At 38.0% G+C, this 18,763-nt stretch overlaps 1 protein-coding gene across 3 annotated transcripts in view; it reads left to right on the top strand.

The window, feature by feature from the left end:
• Window positions 1–18,498, top strand: part of CUNH9orf135 (chromosome unknown C9orf135 homolog) — a 91,918-nt gene extending 73,420 nt beyond the window's left edge. For 2 of the 3 annotated variants that reach the window (XM_033237124.1, XM_033237126.1), the window contains 2 exons: window positions 1,513–1,570; window positions 18,217–18,498. In XM_033237124.1, the coding sequence (XP_033093015.1) occupies window positions 1,513–1,570; window positions 18,217–18,405 (247 nt within the window). In that variant the 3' untranslated portion in view covers window positions 18,406–18,498. Of the gene's footprint in view, window positions 1–1,512; window positions 1,571–14,512; window positions 14,647–18,216 lie in introns of all 3 variants that reach the window. The other variant, XM_033237125.1, reaches the window with a different exon arrangement.
• Window positions 18,499–18,763: the final 265 nt, after the last annotated feature.

The raw sequence follows: 18,763 nt of genomic DNA, 5'->3' as shown, positions 1-18,763 counted from the left end.
TCATAGGAGAATAATTTTTCCCCCCATGACTCAAGCAGAGAGAAACTTTCTTGCAAATTTCTCTGGACTGGTAGCTGAGGTTTCTCTGGTTTATTTTTGGGTATAGCCTTTACAGATTCTTGGTGATCGTTGGAGTTTATTCTCTGCCTCCTGTGAATCTAAGGCCAAGTCTCTTACTCTAGATGTGTAGTTCAAACTCCACATCAGTTTATGGTTTCCCATTGTAGTGACTATCCTCTTCAGTTCTAGTACCTCAGGGTTTCCCTTTTGGGCGTGGCTATACTTGTAGACCTTGGGGGATAGGCATGGATGTATTTCATCCAGTATTTCTGTGTGTTTAATGGGGTGGAGGTTTGGGATGCTATGTAATCTCAGTCTATCTGGTTGTCCTCCATTATTCTTCAGCAGTCACCTGGCAAAGAATGTGGGTCAAAAAGCTCATAGAGGCAGGAAGTTGGTGATAAAGAGAATTCTTGGAATGCAGAACTCCTGAGCTCAGGGACTTAAGCCTGGGTTGCCACAAATATCATTAGTACAGGAGAGTAGTAGGTGGTGCTAAATTGGAAGTACAGTAGTCTCTCTTTATTCATAGTTTTGTTTTCCACAGTTTCAGTTACATGAGGTCAACTGCAGTCTGAAAATATTAAACAGAAAATTTCAGAAATGAACAATTTGTAAGTTTTAAATTGCATGTGGCTCTGAGTAGTGCCACAAAATCTTGTGCCATCTGGCTTCATCCTGTTCAGAACATGAATCCTCCCTTTGTCCAGTGTCTGCACACTGTCTACTGTCCCTGGCTGTTAGTCACTTAGTAGCATTCTTCATTATTAGATTGTCATGGTATTACAGTGCTTGTGTTCAAGTAACCCTTATTTTACTTGAGGATGGCTCTAGAGTGCAAGAGTGGTGGTGAAGGCATTCAGATATGCTAAAGAGAAGCTGTCAAGTACTTCCTTTAAGCACTTGAGGTGCTTAAAGATGAAAGTTCTCAACTTAAGGAGAGCAAAAAAAAAAATCGTATGCTGGGGTATCTAAGACCTATGGTAAGAACAAATCTTCTATCCTTGCAATTATAAAGAAGAAAAGAAAAATTCATGCTAGTTTTGCTATTGTACCTCAAACTGCAAAAGCGAAGGCCATAATGCTTGATAAGTCCTTAGCTAAGATAAAAAAAGGCACTACATTTGTGGGTAGAAAACGTGAACGGAAACGTGTTCTAATTGACAGCAATTGGATTCAGTACTGTTGGAGGCTTCAGACATCCACTTAGGGGTCTTGGAACATATTCCCTAAGAATAAGGGAGACTGCTGAAACTGAAGTTGGGGGTACCCTGCTGGTGGTGGGTAATACTATATACAGAGGCTGGGACAGTTGTGGGGTTTTAAATTTTGATTAGGGCCAATCCTTCCTGAAATGTTTTTATTTCATGTAAAGTGTATACCAATAACAATTTAAAATATTTTTCTTTTTTGAAGTGATTTTTCCCTCAAACATTGACTTATCCCTCTTAGGTGTGCACTGACCACGTACTCAGAAGATTATGTTCCACCATATGAGTATCAGCCACATGTGAGTACAAGAGCCGTGGTCTTCTCCTATTTGTGTACTTGAAGTGATTCTTTGCACCTAGTATAGTCAAACTTGGGAAGGAAGGAGAATATTTTACATTTATTTTGAGATATTAGCTGTTTATTGGAGTCATGAGAATGTTTTATGGTTATGATTTATTTTTGGAGTTTATAGATTTCAGGGAAAAATATTGCAGTATCTAAAATATATTAGAAACTTTCTTCCTCATCTTGTTTACTTGTCCCCTCCCTGAATTCAATTTATCTGGAATAATAACCCACTTTCGATTCATTTGTATTCATTTGTATTGCATCAACACATAAAAGTAAGTGGCTTAATATAGCTCTGGGAAATATGTGTATTAATTTAAGAATGTCCAGTTTATAACTTGAATGTATTTGTACTTTACAAATTATGCAACAGAAACAAAACAAGGCTGCTTCCAATTAGCCTTGTTCTGGAAGTCTTAACCGGGGCAGCAGACATGAGATAGAAAGAAGATATTTAACTATTGATGAAGAAGAGAAAAACACATCTTATTTTCCAATAGTGTAATTATCTATTGAGGAGAACCAAGATACTAAACTGAGAAGTAATTAGAATAAATAAGACAATAGCTTTCCTTCACATCAGCACTAACCAGTTAATACATTATAAAAGAAAAAAGCATACAAATTATTATTAGCGACACAAATTCAAAATTCTTTAATGAGGGAAGTTTCACCAAGATCAATAAAAGATAACGTGGCAGTTTATCTCCAAAGATGGCAGACCTTCCTGTTGGCACAGCCACTCCCCATTTAGGGTGAGGATTCCTCTATCTTGAGTTGAGGTGATCAGTAGAACATGGCAAAAGTGACTGTGTGTCAGTTCTGAGCTTAGCTTTAAGATTGCCTCCACCTTTTAAGCCCTGAGCCACCAGAGAAGAAATCCAGGCTATTCTGTTGGAGGGAGAGGCTGTGGGAGGAACACTGGCAAGCTTGACTTACGAGTGAGGAAGCCATCATGGATAATCAGTTTAGCAGAGCCTGGACTCCAGCTCTGGCTTCCATCTGACCGCAACCCATGAGGAATCACAAGAAGAAACTGAAGCCATTATCTGTTTGTTTTAAAATATGAGCCAAAACATGACTGAGGCAGATATCTCAAATAAAAAGGAATAGCTACCATTTTAGGGAACTGGAAAACTAAACTAATTATAAACTAAATTTATACGTTTAATATAATAAAATCCCAATGGATTTTGTTTTCTTTGTGAATTTTAAGATTCCAGGAATTATTTGAAAGGAAAAACAGATGAGAATAATCAGAAATGTTTTGAAAAGATAGCATAACCAATTTAGGGAAGTAAGGGATTTAGGACGCCACCTTCATTATATGCTACATTCTGATTTTTTTTCTTATTTAAAAAAATAATATTTAAGACATAGAAACAACAAATGTGGTAGTTTATGGTTTAATATGCTTTGTATATATAACTCATACATATTGGCAGGAGAAATGTAAGTGACCCTAGAGAAATGAGCAAAGGAAATACATGGGCTGTTTACAAAGTAGGAAATGTAATCAACTAACTAGCAAATACAGGGAACATGCTCCATTTACAAACAATAAACAATATGAATTAAGACAAAAAGATTTTTCTTTTTGAGAATAAAATTGGCAATATTTTTAAAAAGTACTGTTTGAGGCTGGGCGTGGTGGCTTAGGCCTGTAATCCCAGCACTTTGGGAGGCCAAGGCAGGTGGATCACTTGAGGTCAGGCATTTGAAACTAGCCTGGCCAATGTGATGAAACCTTGTCTCTACTAAAAAAATACAAACATTAGCCACATGTGGTGGTACGTTGTCTGTAATTCCAGCTACTTGGGAGGCTGAGGCAAGAGAATCTCTTGAACCCGGGAGGCGGAGGTTGCAGTGAGCAGAGATTGTGCCGCTGCATTCCAGCCTGGGTGATGGAGTAAGACTCGGTCTCAAAAAGGAAAAAACAAACAAACAAAAAATACTGTTCGACCTAATAATGCTTTTTCTAGGAAACTTCCCCAAAGAAAAGTAATTCGAACTAGCAATGAAATTCATATGCAAATATATTCATCACTGAATTATTTATGATGACAAAACTTGGAAAGTACCTAAATATTTAGTATTACTGAAACTGCCTTTGCAAAATTTACAGTAAGAAGGGAAATGTGACACAACTGAGTCCGTCTTGCTTCTACCAGGCTGAGCTGCTTTTGCTCCTTGTGTGGAGGCCATAATAGTTCTTTTTCTGAACTGACATCCTCGTTCGAAAATGGAAACCATATTTGTAAATACTAGCAAAAGGTCACAAGGTTAGACTTACAGTGAGGGCTTGAACTTTGCTAAAGAATAGGCATGGTTAAATAATTACCTGGCATTGCTTAACTTGCTTTTTTATACATTGCTTACTGCTCCAGAGCCATGTAACAGGGGTCACAAGCTTTATAACTTCCCCAACTACTCCCAGATAACTTCATTATTGTGAAACCTAAAGAACAGGTCTTTGAGATATTTTTCAGATTTAGCATTTCAGCAGACAGAGAAATGTTGCCTGGTCCTGAGATCCTCTCCTGGGAACTGACTCAGCTATGCAAAGACAGTTTAGACACTCCTGTGATTTCATTCTCAGCCAATCTTTTCAGTTCCCCAGGTCCCAGCCCACCAAATTATTCTTAAAATATCTAGCCTCTGAATTATTGGGAAGGTAGATTTGAGAAATTTCTCCTGTCCTTCTGCTTGGCTGGTCCTTGATAATTAAACTCCTTTGCTGCCACACCTGCTGTTCTCAATGTATTGTTTTTGAGGGTTGGCAGGCAAGAAGAATCCATTGGGCTGTAACATTAGGAGTAGTATTAATCAAGTATGTTATAAGTGTATGATGAGATATTGTGCAGCCTTTATCATCTCCATAGATAGTTCTTAGTGTCTTGATAAATCTTCATTTAAGGGTAAAAAATTAAGTTACAAAGTTGCATGTATATTTTATCCATACTATATACAAATATGGAGAACATTTTAAAAACTGGGGAAACTGCCAAAATGCTAGCACAGTTGGCCAATGAATCTTGAGATTCTAGGTGACTTTCTTCATCTTTATACTTTTTAGAATTTTCCAATGTAACAAATGTGATCATTTATCATCAGAAAAACCACAAGGAAAGAAACATATTATTTTAAAATGCATTTCAGGTCCATTTTCTTACTTACAAGGGATTTGGCTATATCTTTAAATAAAAGAAATCTAATTAAAAACTCACAAATTTCAAAGGACTAAATATTATAAATATAAATAATGTGGGATGTATTCTCAGGGCACATAAATCACTAACCATTGCATTATATATTTATGCTTTTAATTTTTTCAGCATTATTTTTAATATTTCTCATGTTGTTTCCACATTAACAGCACAGCATACCATGACAGTTGTTTGCCTTTATTTGCAATTTTGTTCATTTACTTCTAATGTGTTTTCCAAAGTACTTGATTTTGAGACATGTTTTTAGCACTGCTTCTGACACCCACATTTAATGAATGCTTGCATGATATTGTTATTGGATACAAATAATTTTTAATAATAATAATAGTGGATGGTTAAATAACAGAGAATAGTTATTGAACTCTAACAGATGTTGTCATGCACATAAACAAGTGTATAATTCACACATACTGAAAAAGGAGGGAATATTTTCTTGCTAGAGACTTCACCATGTGGCCTTGCCATGAACACAGTTCACCATTCATTCAGTCTACTACTTCCGCTTTATGCAAGTTTTGAAGAAATCTGAAAATATTTGGATTTATATTACCTCAAATGTTGTGCATAAATTGAGACTTGATTAATTTTTATATTATGGTCTCTTACATTTGCTTCATCCACATTCGTATAAAGTGGGACAGCACTATAGAAAGTTAAGGGAATGCGGGTTATCGTTCCATAGCTCTAAGCATTGGTAAGGAAATACTGAGGATTAGGAAGCCATGAGGTCATTTCCCAGGAGGGAAATGGAAGAAAATTGCAAGCTGTTTCTTTTGAACTTCTCCTCTTAAACTAGATGTGTATTACAGCTCAACTCAATTTCAGTTAAAGATATGTTCTCTTGAAAGCTCCTCCATCATCTCCCAAAGAACCAGAACAGAGGAAACGTTGGAAAGAAGGCACATTAGAGAATTGGTTCAAAGTTGGCTGTTAGAAACTGAGAAAGTTTTTAACAGAGAATTGTTTCACAATACGTGGACAAGGCATCCACGTATTGTTTCATGGTAAAGAAGAAACTATATCCCTTTAACAGCAGTTATTCCCCGAAATGGCAGGATTGCCTGTCCTACCACTGGGACTCTATGCACTGGGATGGATGTGGCATTGCTAAAATATGGAGATTTCTGTGCTGCTTAGAAATGAGCTGTGGCCTCGAGTCCCCCAGGACCCTGATGTCTTAGCCTCTGGACTTCCTGGTTGCATTACGACTTTCCTGGGTCCCAAGCACTTTTGCCTTCATGGGCTCCTTCCTCCATTAAAACAAATAAACAAACAAACAAACATAGTTTACAACTGAGTTGATATAAAGACAAAAAAAAATCCGAGTAGACTATATTCTCCTTTTTTTTTTTTTTGGATTTAAAGTTTATTAAAGAAATATCTAAACTACCTATTGGGTACTATGCTTATTACCTGGGTGACAAAATAATCTGTACATCAAACCTCCATGACATGAAATTTACCTAAATAAACAAACCTGCACATACGCCTCTGAACCTAAAATAAAAGTTTTTAAAAAAGAAATAGCTTTTTATGCTATGTTTTTCATTTTCATTTCATAAAAAATACCCATCTTTTCTCCCCTCTTTTACGCAGTTTGAATCCTTGCCTATTTTTGACTGCGTTACTGTATTTTATGGCCATGTGATGTGACCACGTTATTCTTTTTTTTTTTTTTTTTTTTTGAGACGGAGTCTGGCTCTGTCGCCCAGGCTGAAGTGCAGTGGCCTGATCTCGGCTCACTGCAAGCTCCGCCTCCCGGGTTCACGCCATTCTCCTGTCTCAGCCTCCTGAGTAGCTGGGACTACAGGCGCCCACCACCACGCCTGGCTAATTTTTTGTATTTTTTTTTTTTTTAGTAGAGATGGGGTTTCACCGTGGTCTCGATCTCCTGACCTTGTGATCCGCCCGCCTCGGCCTCCAAAAGTGCTGGGATTAGAGGCGTGAGCCACTGCGCCTGGCCGTGACCATGTTATTCTTAACCCTCCTGAAATTATTTCTAACATACCAATGAGTATTGTTATCACACAGTGTTCTTTTTTTTCTCCCCCACTGGGAATTACTCTTGGACTTCTATGCCCTATTTTAAGACACATTTTCTGTATAATAGCTGTCATCAGTTTCTTTGCTCTGAGGTGTTTATGGATATTATATTATCCGCATCATTTCCGGGCTTAGCTTTGAGTTTCTACAGAGTTTTTTTTTTCAAAATGGCATCTGCATTTTTTTATTGTGGTAAAATATGCACAACATAAAATATGCATGACATAAAATTTACTATTTTAATCTTTTTAGCATATAATTCAATGGCATTTAGTAATTCCTATTGTTATATTCATTTTTAAAGATTCTGATTTTAAAATAAATTAAAATATGTTCATGGGCCCCTAAAAGTATTGTGAGCCCTGGACACTGTGCTTTCTGCATCTGACGGCTAAGTTGTTTCAGCCTGGACTTCCTAGAAGCCAGATCAGTACCTGGCTGACTGGAGGCCTCTAGAACTTACTCAGTTGGCTTGGCTGAGAAATACTTACCGTCCCAGATAAAGATGCGTCTTCACTAAAAATCAAGAGTTGGTCATGGAGGAATTACCATTAGGAGCCCTTTATTGTTTAATTAGGATTTTTTTTTACCTCAAAGATACTCCCCAAAGAGGAATTGCCTTCCGTTTTCTATTTCCTAATGATACAGACAGGAGGTAGGGAAATACTGGGTGGAGGAGGGAGGTCCCCAGTGAGGGTCACATCCTCAAGCCTGGACCTATGGCCCAAAGTGAGAATACGCATTTCTGTTTTCCTGCCTGAATGTTGCCTTTTCCAAAGCCACTCTGGCCTGCCCCATTCCCCACCCAGCCTAGATTGCACCACTGCATTCCAACCTGGGTGACAGTGTGAGACTCTGCCTCAAAAAAAAAAAAAAAAAAAAGACTAGGGTTAGACAGTATGATGGTTAATTTTCTGTGTTAACTAGGTTATTTGCCCTGTTGTTTAGTCAAATACTTGTCTAGATGTTGTCCTGGAGGTCTTTTGTAAATGTGATTAACATGTACAATCAGTTAACTTTTAGTAAAGATTATTCCAAATAATGTAAGTGGGCCTCATTGAATCAGTTTATAGCCTTAAGTGTAAAACACTAAGGTTTTCTGAGAAAAAGGAATTCAATCTCAAGGTTGTAATATAGAAATCTTGCCTGAGTTACTTGCCTCACAATCATGTGAGCCAATTCCTTAAAATCAATCTCTGTGTGTGTGTGTGTGTGTGTGTGTGTGCGCGCGCGTGCACGAGTATTCTATTGATTCTGTTTTTCTGGAGATCCTTGACTGATACAGACACAATGATCTTTCCAAACTCTCTGGCTCTCAAATTCTATTATTTGGTTTGATTTGATTCTCTCAATGATCTTATCCCATTGAAATAGTCATTTATTTATGACCAAGTATCCTTTTGGTAGACATTTATTTCAAACTTGGTTGAAAATTAAGTGTTAATTATACTTAACTATAAATTAATTAAGTATTTTAACTTCCTGCTCATCTTGTGTATCACCAACAGTAGAGAAATTGTGGGGTCTTAATTCTCAGTTCTTTTAGTAGAGAGATACCCTATTTCTCCAGAAACTTAACTTTTGCCTTATATTGCCTTCTGAAGTTATTTATTAATTTTTTTGAGGCAGAGTCTTGCTCTGTCACCCAGGTTGGAGTGCAGTAGCATGATCTCAGCTCACTGCAACCTCTGCCTCCCAGGCTCAAGGGATCCTCTTGCCTCAGCCTCTGAAAGTGCTGGGATTACAGGCATGAGCTGCTGCGCCTGGCCTGGTCTAACATTTATTTCTAAGTTAGGCCATAAAGCTAAGTTCTGCTTCAGAGAACTTGGAATTATGAGATATTTTATTTTCTTCTTTTTGATTATCTTCAATTTCTACAGTGAACATATATGACTTTTGTTCATATACGTATGGAGAAATAAAGTTTTAAAGATTGAGAAGGCTAGGCCTCAAATTGATATACAGCCCATTAATTCATTCCATTATAAAACAGTGGCAGAGGTAAATGTCTTCACATAATATAGACAGAAGAATAAGAAAAATCATATTTGTGTTTTATATGATTGAAGTGATAGAACCAATCAATTTTGTGCATTAGAAATAAATAAATGTGTCAATAGCTAATGTTTAATTGTGTATTGCTTAGTTTTTGATGCTGGCCATAACTAAAATTTATGTGATATTAATCTTTAAAAGTCAATTTATTTGTGAAGTGTTCATTTACATGGATCTTCATTTTTTTTGTAGTGAAAACTTACTATGTTGACTGGATTCATTAGTGGTAAAGAAATTTGTATTTCTATCCACAGCCTAAATTTCTTTGTACTTTCCATGACTATTTCCCTGTAGCTAAGAGTCTCATGCTCTATTAATACCTGTTTGTTACAAATGCTTCTCCCTCCTAAAACTTTATCAAATAAATGGTAGTAAATATTTCTTAAATAAATAAGAATATATCCCACTAGTTACATATTTATTTAGCTACATTTACCAATTATTCTTATGTTCGTGATACAATCATTGGAGGAAAAAATATCCAATAGAAATAAAATTTGGTCAGGTGTGGTGGCTCACATCTGTCATCCCAATGCTTTGGGAGGCTTGAGATGGGAAAATGGTTTGAGGCCGAGAGTTCAAACCTGCAATGAGCTATCATCGCACCACTGCACTCCAGGTTGGGTGACAAAGTGAGACTCTGTCTCTGAAAAAAATTTTTTTGAAAAAATAAGAGAAATAAAATATTTGAAATTTAGTGAAGGAAATGAATGAGGGAATCCGCCTGAGATACCCATCCCCCATTGGTCCCCAGGGTAGATGAGGTAGGTTTGACTGTAGGGTAATTCTTTTTTTCTCCCACCATTCTGCACGTGTGCTTACAAGACAACCTTATTAGAGAAAGGCAGGTCTTCAGTCAAGTGCCTGTAATTGATAAAGACTTTTATACATGATGTATGCTGGAAATAATGAAACAAAATATCACAACAATTTACTTTTATATCTATTTTCATTCCATCCAATGTGACATTGACATAAATAAGCTTACTAACTCAAATATCATTTTAAGAGTAAATGGAATACTCAAAATGAGCATCCTTATAGGCATACTAGAGAAGAATGGTCTTTGCTGTACCAGTGCCAGGTGGCTAATAGCTATCTTTAATGGCGGACGCAAGGTTAGTTTGCACTGACTAATTTGGCCAGGAAACATAACCCATTATGCATTTTTATGAACGATCTGGATGAAGGAATTGAGACTATGCTTCCAAATTATCTTGTAATATTATATTAGGCGGAGTTACTATGTTCCAGAAGGCAGTCCTAAAACTGAAAATGACCTTGAAAAATAAAACTATCAGAAATGAAAGGTCCTAAAGAAAAAGGATGAAATCCTATATGAATGAGTAGAACCAAGGAATAACCTACCAGAAGATTGGAAAAAATTGGCTAAGTACTGGCTGTACAGTTGACTAAGAAGTAGCAGTATCATTTTATTCTTAAAAAAGGTGCAGGAGATAATGGTGCTTAGAGTAAGGATAGAGCACACAAGGGGCAATGTGGGTGGAGGTGGAGAGGATACCGGGACAGCCCATCGTTTAAGATACATTAGGCCGGGCACGGTGGCTCACGCCTGTAATCCCAACACTTTGGGAGGCTGAGGCGGGTGGACCACCTGAAGTCAGGAGTTCAAGACCAGACTCAACAGGGAGAAACCCCATCTCTACTAAAAATACAAAATTAGCTGGGCGTGGTGGTGCATGCCTGTAATCCCAGCTACTCGGGAGACTGAGGCAGGAGAATTGCTTGAACCTGGGAGGCGAAGGTTGCGGTGAGCTGAGATCGTGCCATTGCACTCCAGCCTGGGCAACAAGAACTCTGTCTCAAAAAAAAGAAAAAAAAAAAGATCCATTAATGCATTTTACTGATGTAAGTGGTAAAACCATGAGGGAAGGTGGGTTGGGGGAACCACTCACTAAGAGGATCCTCCTTTAACATCCTAACCTGCCTTGCCATGATCTGTGAAAGAAAAAAGAGAAGGAAGAGAACAAGAAGAAAAGAAAGAAGAATGCTTTCTTAACCAATTTTCTGAAGGCCAGTTTTCCCCTATGGTGATTCTTTTGCTGCTGCAACTCCAGTGCTTCCTGTTTTAGCAGGACCTGTTTTGCCTACAGCATTCCTTTCTCTGATGCTCTTTCTTTTCCTCCTTCTACCAGCATGTTTTATGGGACTCCCTCAACCCTCCACTGAAAATGCACCCTTAAGGGTGGCTAGAGGTTAATTGATATTGTTGTGTTTTGTCAGGTGCTACTCTGGGTTAGGCTTCTTTGGAGCTTAGCAGTTGTTGGTTACCACCACATTCTTCAGCCTCCCTCCCTCTTCAGAGCCTATGACATTGCAACACTGTCTCCTTATCTCTCCTTCTCTGTCCTTCGTGGCTTCTTTATGGACCCAATCATGGGCATCCAAACATTTGGGCCCCAGATCCCTGCACCTCTCATTTTACGCAATCTCAGCAAATTCATCCATCGCCATGTCTCTGTACCAGTCATCATTGGGTGGGGGTTGGGGGTAACTTTTAATTGTTGTATAATTTCAAACTTACAGGAAAGTTTCAAAAATTGCACAAGGAGCTTCCATGTATTCTTTGCAGAGTTGATAGCTGTTTACCGTATGAAGGTAGGCTGGAGACATCGTGCCCTTTTGGTCCTAAACAGTTCAATGTGCATCTCCTAAAAATAAGGATGAGTAGCTGTGGTACAGTTTTCAATTCCAGGAAAATTGATACAGTGCAATTATATAACCCACAGTCCATGTTAAATATCATCCATGGTCCCGATAATGTTCTTTATAGCTATTTTTTTCCCTGCCAGTGATCACTGCTGTGCATAGGGCACTGACTTCTCTCCAGGCCATCTGTCCCACAGCACTACATTCCAAAGAAACATTTTTTACTGATGTCATCTTAAATTAAAAATGTCTAAAATGTGACTCATCATTTCCCCCTAAAACAAATCATCCCCACCCCCATGTCTTTCTAATTCTTTTCAGTGTTATTACAACTCTCCCAGCCTTCCAGGCTTGAAGCTATGAATCATCTTTGGTTCTTTATCCCCAGTTAGTTGTGTAAATCCTTTACGTTCTTCCTGTGAAATGACTCTTTCATTCTCATTCTGCATCAGCCTTTGTGCACTAATGCCCACCCATTCTACATATTACACAAATTCTTCTAGTTACCCTCATCTACCTGAAGAACTCAGAGAAAGCTTGCAATGCTTGTCCTTCCTTAAGTAAACTCTGCCACAACTCTGTGTGTGTAGCACGGAATAGTGACCTAGCCAACAGCAACGTATAGTAATTCACAAATCTATTTCAATACACACTTTCTTCCCATTCCCACTAAATAAATGTTGAAGACAGATTTACCAATTATTTTAGGGTGTGGAAAACATAACTGTCTGTAACTCACATATGCAGAGGAAATTTATCTAACTGATAATTGACCTTCTTCTGGAGCCCACCACCAGTGGGAAAACATAAACTCTTCAATCCATTTAATGCTTAGTCTGATTCCATAATTTAAATAGTTCTGCTTTCTATAGAAAGTGTTTAATCCCTCCTGAAGAAAACACTCACCTTCTCAGAGATCCTCTCTCTCTCATCCTGTGTGTGCAGAGAAGAGCTAACATAGCAGAACTGAGACTACTATCCTTTCAAAGCCTACTTAGAATGTTGGCCCTTTATTGGCATCTAGAAACTTGGCTTTCAGGATAAGAATTCCCTGATTAGAATGACCCATTGTGGCTAAAATGTTTGTGCAAAAACGTGGTTTATGCTGAACACCTGTTTCCTTCTGGGAGTCTGAAATTTTGGGACATGCAGAGGCTGCCTACATGACCCAGCTCCCAGTAAAAACTTTGGGCACTGAGTCTGCAATTAGCTTTCCCAGCAGACAGCATGGCACAACTCACTGTTGGGGGATTTACACTCATCCTGTGTGACTCCACTGGGAGAGGACTCTTGGAAGTTTGCACCTGGTTTCCTGTGGATGTCAGCCCATAGCCTTTGCTGATTTTGCTTTGTATCATTTTTATGTAATAAATCATAACCATGAGTACAACTATACAGGTGGTCCCTGACTTACGATGGTTCAACTTACACTTTTTTGACTTTATGATGCGTTTATTGGTATTAAATGCATTTCACCTTATGATTTTTTTTACTTAGATGGGTTTATTAAGATGTAACAGCATTGCAAGTTTAGGAGTGTCTGTATATAGGTGTATGTGCATATACACACACAACTGTGAGTCCTCCTAGATCATCACACCTGAGGTGGTCTTGGGGACCCCAATACACCATACTCTTTTCTCCCTGAAAAGAGGAGAAAAATTGTATTTTCCAAAATTAGTCACAACATGTGCTCCTCTCCCACATGCTCTTACAATGTGATTTTGACACTCCTCCAACTGAGAAGCAGAGTCTAAATTACCCCCTCAGAGAGAATTGTGGTGAACTGTGACTATGGTGGCATGGATGCTATGCGACTTTCAAGGCTAGGTGATAAAGAGCAATACACCTTCCTCTTGTTTCACTTTGTGGGATGCTCACTCTCAGGAGCCAGTCACTGTGCTGTGAGGAAGCCAGGCAGAGGACCCATGCAGCTGTTCCAACCAATAGCCCCAGCCAAGGTCCCAGCAGCCAGCCAGCATTGGTTACCAAAAGGAATGAGATGTGTACAGCCCCTACCCTCAACTCACTTCCAACTTTCATGTCTTCTATGAATCTGTCTTCTTTCTATGAATCAGCTGAGACCCTGAACATTGCAGAGCAGAGGGCTGCCTTTGCCATATCCTCTCCAAATTCCTGACCCAAAGAATCTGGAGGCATAGTGAAATAGCTATTGTTTTACACTAGTATGAACAGAGTGGGTTGTTTGCAGCAACAAGAATGCAGCTTTCCCTACAATGGCATCCAGATACATGGAGAGAAGGATGTGACTTAGCATCCTGATGCCAGAAGGGAGGAGTAGGGTTTCACATGTGGTATTTTCTGCCTGTTCTGTTCTCTGAGGTGATATCCCTAGTCTACCTGGTTGCTCTTTTCTTTGCTGGCATTAGTGGCCAAACTTTATGGATATTGTAACTGGCAGTCTTTTCCTCTATCCCTGGGCTTGGTTGGGATGACTCAGCCTCATTTCCATTCCCATAGTCACTGTACAACCCACAGACACCTTCTGTGACTCTTATGCAGCCCCAGCTCCAATGGTCGGCTCTGTAGCCCCTGTTAGTATCCTCCTCTGCAAACTTGCAGCTACCTTAGGATCTCATCCATGCCACAGGAAAACAAAAGTGGCTCAGGATTGATGAATCTACCTGACCATGTTAGTGAAAGGAAAGGGCCATCTGAGAGTTGATCTATTTCAAGAGTTTCCAACAGAAATGGGGACCAGGAAGCTCCTGTGTGTTTTTTGCCATCATTCTCATTCGTATAGTGTACCATTCACTATTCAGGTCAAAGGGACTTTGCCTGATTAAAGCCCAGGGATGGGAAAATTGGGACATAATGTGGGCTCGTTCTGCTCTCCTTTCCCCTTTGTTTTTTAATTCTCACAATTCCCTAGATAGGTTCTTCCCTATCTTCCTTCTCTTCATTTCAACTCTTCTGTAAGCTTTCATAGCAAAGGATATTTTCTCTACCCATTTGGAGAACTCTATAATCTCCCAGGTTTGATCATTGACATTCTAAAGTCCTCAAAACTGTGAGTTGGATTACACGGCTATTGTCTTGCTGAAAAATCCTACTTGGTATGTTAGAAGCTGGTATGATTTTGCTCTTTGGTTGGTGTTTTTCTGAAACAAAGTACAAATGAGTGGTTATATACATGGAAAGAGGAAAACACATTAATAATTTTCCACTTATTACCCCCTTTATTGGCTTGAGTGGTATACCAAACAACTTTATTGTCCAGGGTTCCCACGATATCAGTTTTGCCTTGGTTCTGAGCTGCAGTCAATATTGAGGATTTTTAAGGTTGTTCTTGGTGTACCTTTTTTTTTCTATTCTATTCCATGCTTTTTGTATTAAACTTTGAAAAGCATACTTGCTCTGCTTTCTTAGAATAATTATACCCTCTAGGTTTCTAGCAAGTTGTTCAAATTTTTGAATACCTGCCTTGTTTTCCTATTTCATGTTTGCATGTTTCTGATTCCTAGTTGTATGTTTTGTCACAAATTTCCTGTTTTCCTTCACTCCTACTTTTCATATATGCCCTGCTCCCTTGGTTTTGACCCATTTATTTGCTCTGATTCCAAGTACCTCGGTGTTCCAATATTGTAGATTATTCAGGTGTATGTTAGGATGCTTTTAATAAGATGTACAAAATCCAGCTCAAACTGGGGTCAGACTATAAAAGCAACTTACTGGCTTCCATGTTCTAAAAAGTCAGACTTCAGGAAAGGATTGATGTAGTAATGCTATTGTGTTTCTTACTGACTCTCAGATGTGAGTTTTATGGTGTTGGTTTCATGCTAGATTGGTTGTAGGAGAGCTGCAAACAGCACCCTGGGATAGATGCTTCTTCATTTATGTCCAATTGTGGAAAAGAACTTCTTTCACATAAACCATTGAACAGAAGTCCTGGGCTTTAATCTGTTTGGACCAATTTAAGTCACATGCCTAACACTGAACCTATCACTGTCATTGAGAATGAGATGCCACTGTTCTGATTGTCTTTAGCCAATTAGATTCTGCTGCTAGACCTGGGACTGGGATCAATCCTACTCAAAGCGCATCCCTGCTACACCCTGGGAAATGGGAGAAGTGGACTCAGGGGCGAGCTGGAGCCAGCTCTTAACAGTTGGCATGAGCTAACTATGCTCACCTCTTCTTCAGTGTTCACTGACCTCACTCTGGTAACTTGAAGTTAACCTTAGTAGGAGTATTTATGCCACAGAAATTGGCAAATATTACAATTTTAATTTTTTAGAGCTGGTTTACCAACACAGCACTGAGAATAAGAGGAACCCAATGTAACTAACATGGATTAACAGGCAACAGTCTCTTAACTAGTTTTTCTAATGTCAGAATTGCTACTTCCAATGCATTCTTTTTTTTTTTCTTTTGAGACAGGGTCTTGCTCTGTTGCCCAGGCTGGAGAGCAGTGGCACGATCATGGCTCACCGCACCTCAGATCACTAGGCTTAAGTGATCCTCACACCTCAGCATTCCGAGTAGCTGGGACTACAAGAACATGTCATTATGCCCAGCTAATTTTATATTTTATAGAGAGACATGGTCTCACTGTGTTGCCCAGGCTGGTCTCAAACCCCTGGCCTCAAGTGATCCTCACACCTTGGCCTTCCAAAGTATTGGGATTACAGGAGTGAGCCACTGTGCCTGGTCCATTCTTTTTTTAATAACAGCTTCACTGAGATATAATTTCACATACTATAACGCTCACCCTTTTAAAGTGTATAATTCAGTGATTTTTTAGTATATTTATGGGATTGTACAATCATCACCACAATGAATTTCACATTTTTGTACTGCAGGAAACTCAATACCTATTAACAGTCACTCCCCGTTCCTTCCCATCATCCCACTCCCTGGTAATCACCAGTCTACTTTTCTGTCTGTGAATTTGCCTGCTCTGCACACTTAATACAAGAGATTGTACAATATGTGGTTTCGCTTCTTAGCATAATGTTTTCAGGGTCTTTCAATTCTGTAGCATGCATCAGTATTTTATTCCTTTTGTTGACAAAAAATATTTCATTGTATGTCTAGACGACATTTGTTTATTCATGTAATTGATGACATTTGAATGATTGAGATCCAATTCTAATCGCAGTTCCAGAATCCAGTTTTTTCCTCCTCTAGTCTTTAGTGCTTCTGCTACCAGAATCACTTTCCTAGAACAGCACATTTCATCTTGTCACTCACCTCATAAAAATCCTTCTCTCTGCCTATGAAATACTAAAGGAGCACATAGATGCTGTATTTGAAGCTCTCTTCAGTTTGACTGCAGCAGGGATGGGAATGAGAAGATCTCACCTGCCTTCGAGGGGACATATTGGGCCAGTGATGCTCAAATCTCATTTAAAGGACCTCTATTTGACCTACCCACCATGCAACCAACCATAACACCTGAAGAAATAGCCTGAATGACAAAAGCAAAAGCCCAAACTACATAGAACAGTGACACAGATATTATATAGCTCTACAATTTTATAGTTTATATTTATTTTCATCTCTTAATTGATAAAGGTTTTGTTAGGGTTCTGGAGGGATAACGAGTTTTATAGTCAGATAGATCTAATTTGTAGTCCTGGCTTAGTCGCTTATTCTGACTTTCTTTAAATTCTCTCCTGAAATTTTAAGCAAATCATCATTTCTGTGTGTAAAGTGGGTGTAATAATTCATACCTTAGAGCCCAGTTACGGATTAAAAAATACAAACACTCAGATACTTGTGCCTAACCCATAAAAGGCACTCAATAAATACATGGACACTATTAAGGTTGAACATATGATTACATTTTTCAATTATTTTTGACAAAACCAATCTAAGATTATAACTATTTTGGTGTTCTTTCATTGTTTTATAGCTTTGGTGATTTAATTTCAATAATGTCCTAGTGCTTTAAAATTAGAGCCAATTTAAAGCAGAAATTAGATAATCAGTTAAAAGGCTTTATGTTCCATGCCTGCCGTTACCCTTGGTGTAATTGGAAAGAATCAATATTTCCTTTGGGAAATAGTCAATGATAATATCTTGTTTAATTACAATGAAGCTTTTCTGAAGTGGCCTAAGTATAAACATCTTAAACACTGCACTGGGTTATGTTGAGGTAAATTCTTACAGGAATGTATCAGACTTTGGCATTTATCATTACCATGGGAAGTAAGACTTGGTAACAATTATTAAAGATATAACCCAAGATATTATTCTTTGCAATGGTTATAACATATTTTTTAAAAGGTGTTGAATTGTATTAAATTATAATTGTTTTGGTCTTATATATATGATCATAAAACTTAAATTGTTCTTTATACTGTGTATTTGTGGTTTAGAAAAATTTTACATGTGTAGTGACTTTTTGGTTTTATAAACAACCATGAACTATGTTCTTTTTTTGGGATTTGAAGTAATTATGAATGCAATAGCCATTTTTTACATTGAAACATTTGCTATTTGAGAGAACAAATTAATCAATTGTTAAAAATTAACCTTTGATCATAAGAATAATATATAAAAGATAAACTTTTAAAGATTACTTCTTTTTACATATTTCGGTTATTAAATACTATTTCTCTTTTTTCCTCCATAGGCTTATCCCTGTGGAGATGATTATTCCATAGTCCACAGAAAATGCCATTCTCAGTTCACGGATCTAAATGGTTCTAAAAGATTTGGCATCAACACTTGGCAAGATGAGAGTGGGATTTATGCTAATTCAGATGTAAAATGGAAACTCTATCCTTTGACTGGTGGGCCTATCACGCCCATTTTAAAATAATGTATAGAATCAGCATCTCTGACTAATGAAAAATGGATATAGCAGTTGATGATTTTCTATCTTAATAAATGCAGTGGAAGTATTAGTATAGTAGATTCCTTTAAGCACAAAGCCTTATTTTCTGGACCAGTGTTTATATCTGTATTTTCATAAGCTACTCTGGTATTTTCCAAATTTCAGTGTGTTTCTTGCTGAGAGTATACTTCACATTTCTAGATGGTATTTAGTGAAACATTATTTTATGGATTATGTATTTCTTTTAATAATTATTAGAAAAAACACATAAAACTAGCACAATCAAGCTTATGATTGCTTAGGGTATGGCTAATTATAAAAAAGTAGGCCAACTTAAATTCCA

The sequence above is a fragment of the Trachypithecus francoisi genome, unplaced genomic scaffold (assembly GCF_009764315.1).
Source record: "Trachypithecus francoisi isolate TF-2019V2 unplaced genomic scaffold, Tfra_2.0 Lachesis_group16, whole genome shotgun sequence".
Lineage (NCBI taxonomy): Eukaryota > Metazoa > Chordata > Mammalia > Primates > Cercopithecidae > Trachypithecus > Trachypithecus francoisi.
This window is presented reverse-complemented; position numbering and strand designations above follow the sequence as displayed.